At 36.0% G+C, this 3,092-nt stretch overlaps 1 protein-coding gene across 1 annotated transcript; it reads left to right on the top strand.

Annotated features, from left to right (window-relative positions):
* Nucleotides 1–822: 822 nt before the first annotated feature.
* Nucleotides 823–2,876, top strand: LOC112502689. Its single transcript, XM_025106672.1, has 4 exons — nt 823–1,775; nt 1,883–2,175; nt 2,226–2,506; nt 2,586–2,876. The coding sequence occupies exons 1-4, from the start codon at nt 823–825 to the stop codon at nt 2,874–2,876; spliced, it is 1,818 nt and encodes a 605-aa protein (XP_024962440.1).
* The last annotated feature ends 216 nt before the right edge of the window (nt 2,877–3,092 follow it).

The raw sequence follows: 3,092 nt of genomic DNA, 5'->3' as shown, positions 1-3,092 counted from the left end.
CAAATTTACTTAGGTAACATATATTCTTGTTTCTATGTTGCCTAAGGTAAATATTATAAATTCAACTCAATTTACTTATAAACAAGTTGATGCTTTCAAGGTGACAACTGGCAGTGTACGAAAAAATTTATCATATTTTACTAAGGCAACATATATTCTTGTTTTTATGTTGCCTAAGGTAAAAATTATAAATTCAACCCAATTTACTTAGGCAACATAGAAACAAGGTGACAAGAATATATGTTGCCTAAGGTAAAAAAATTGATGCTACCAAGGTGACAACTGACATTGTACAAAAGATTTATCATAATTTACTTAGGCAACATATATTCATGTTTCTATGTTGCCTAAGCTTAAAAACATAATAACTCCTGGTAGTTGAAGGTTTTAAGATTGACATAAGTTTTAAGGTTGACAACTGGCATTGTACGATAAATCCATCACATTTACTTAGGCAACATATTATCTATTGTGCTTGTTGCTTTAGAGCTTTCTTAGGCAACATATATTCTTGTTTCTATGTTGCCTAAGATGAAAATCAAATATAAATATTTGTAGTTCCCCCATTTCCAACATCTAATCTTCATTTCCAACATTTTGTTTCTAAGGGCTTGGGACGTGATTTGGAGTATATTGCCGAGTTTTGTCTTCCAACAAACATTGTATTCATCATCAAAAGTCATTTAAAGATTATTAGGTAATTATTATCGTATTTTGTCTAATTTTGTAGTTATTTTATGTTTATCTCATGTAAATTTGGATTACTACGTGTCTAAAAATATCTATAGACTATATGTATGCATTTATTTTTCACATATAGATATGACAGAAAATGTGGACAAAAGTTGGATGAATTTAAAAAGATACGAGGAAAAATACATTTTTGGAATATATGCATTTCTGGAATTTGCTAAAAAGAATTCAGTTAGTTGGAATGGTTATTATAAATGCCCCTGCATAGACTGTGGCAACATGTTATTTCAAAATGAGGCAGATATAATTTTCCATTTGAAAGATGTTGGTATAATGAAAAATTATACTGTGTGGGATCAACACGGTGAAGTTACAAATATACCTACTGCATCACAACGAAGGTTGAATATAATACGCGATCGAGCGTCTTTGAGTCACAATGTCAATCCTATTGTAAATTTTGTGAAAGATGCATTTCCGTTTCATGAGCGGTACAATGATGGCGAATCAATCGCCCATGAGAGTACTCCAGTTTGTGATGTAGACATTGTTGCTTCTAAAGTCATTGATGCCTATGCGCGACTGCTAGCAGAAACGAATACTCCATTGTACGATGGTTGTACAGAAACTTCCTTGGGTGCCCTTCTAAGAGCAATTTCTCTAAAAGAAGAAACTGCAATTTCTATCAAGGCATTTGATAAGCATTTGGGGTTTCAAAAATCTTTATTGCCCACTCCAAACAAGTTTCCTAAATCATATACAGAGGCGAAAAAGATCCTTAAAGGCGTTGGGATGGGGTATGAGCTTATCCACGCATGTTTAAATGGTTGTTTCTTATACTATAAAGAGGGTGACATAGATGACCATTGCCCCGTATGTGGATTGCCAAGATATGACGATGTCGGTAACAAAGTACCGATGAAGACTGTTCGTTACTTTCCTCTGACACCGAGGTTGCAACGTTTGTACATGTCAAAATATACTGCAGATCATATGAGATGGCATGGTCAAAGGGAAACATCCCCGTATGATGATGTATTGAGACACACAGCTGATGGTGAAGCATGGAAAGATTTTGATAGGTAAATATTTTTAATATACTTGTTTGACACGCAATTTCTTTTAATATGGTTATGTTTTTTGACAAGTAAATGTTTTAAATAGATTTGTACTCTTTGACACATAATAGGTCATATCCTCAATTTGCGAGTGACCTCAGAAACGTTCATCTCGCTTTATCGACTGATGAGTTTAGTCCTTTCGGAGTTTCTGCTACTCCATATAGCCTTTGGCCAATTGTTGTGATTTCATACAACTTACCTCCTTCAATGTGCATGCAAAAGGAATTTAATATACTAACGATGTTGATATCCGGACCAAAATCTCCAAGGAAATATCTCAATTTGTTTATGAGACCACTGATTGATGAGCTCAAAATTCTTAGGAGACTGGTTTTAGGACATGAGATCGATACGGGGAAGAGTACTCTATGATGAAAGTTGCAGTGATGTGGACTATTAGTGATTTTCCAGGGTTGGGAATGTTAAGTGGTATTCAGACGAAAGGGTACAAGGCATGTCCCATATGTTTGGATGACACTGATGCTAAGTTCTCTCATGGTAGGATGTCATATATAGGGGCACGTAGATGGTTAGATATGAATCATGAATTTCGAATTCAAGGGAGAAAATTTAATGGAAAGGATGAGCTTCGACTAGCTCCACAAACTCGAACTGCAATTCAGGTTTATAGGGAAACTGTCTCCCATCGATACCCTCGTTTGAGTTTGGTTAAAGAGAAGAAATCGAAACAGGTTTGTAAATCTATTACATTCAAAACTTGTATTTACGTATCATATATGAAAATTAAACTAAGATTATTGTTAACATTAGGGGATGAATGAGCCAAAGTTGTGTTGGACTCACAAAAGCATCTTTTGGGAGCTCCCGTATTGGAAGAAATCTAGAGTGACACATGCCTTGGATGTCATGCACATCGAGAAGAATGTATGTGACAACATTCTTGGTACAGTTCTGGGGTTTGATGGAAAGTCTAAGGACGATCTTAAAGCCCGCAAAACTCTTGAAGATATGAAGATACGCAAGCATCTTTGGCCGAAGAAACCCCGAGGCACCTCGAGAAAAACAACGCTACCTTACGCCAATTACACGGTGAAGCCTTAATTTCGCCTCGTGGTGCTTGATCAAATTGTTGCGGTTCAGTATTCCAGTGGTTATGCTGGAAGCTTAAAGAACAAGGTAAATATAAATGACAAGAAGTTTTATGGTTTGAAGATTCATGACTGCCACGTGTTGCTTCAGCGCATTCTTCTCGTGGTCATACGACCGTACATGGCCAATCATGTCGCTGATGCAATTTGCGACTTATCTAGATTCTTT

The sequence above is a fragment of the Cynara cardunculus genome, unplaced genomic scaffold (assembly GCF_001531365.2).
Source record: "Cynara cardunculus var. scolymus isolate 2C unplaced genomic scaffold, CcrdV1 Un_Scaffold_1786, whole genome shotgun sequence".
NCBI classification, from domain to species: Eukaryota; Viridiplantae; Streptophyta; class Magnoliopsida; order Asterales; family Asteraceae; genus Cynara; species Cynara cardunculus.
This window is presented reverse-complemented; position numbering and strand designations above follow the sequence as displayed.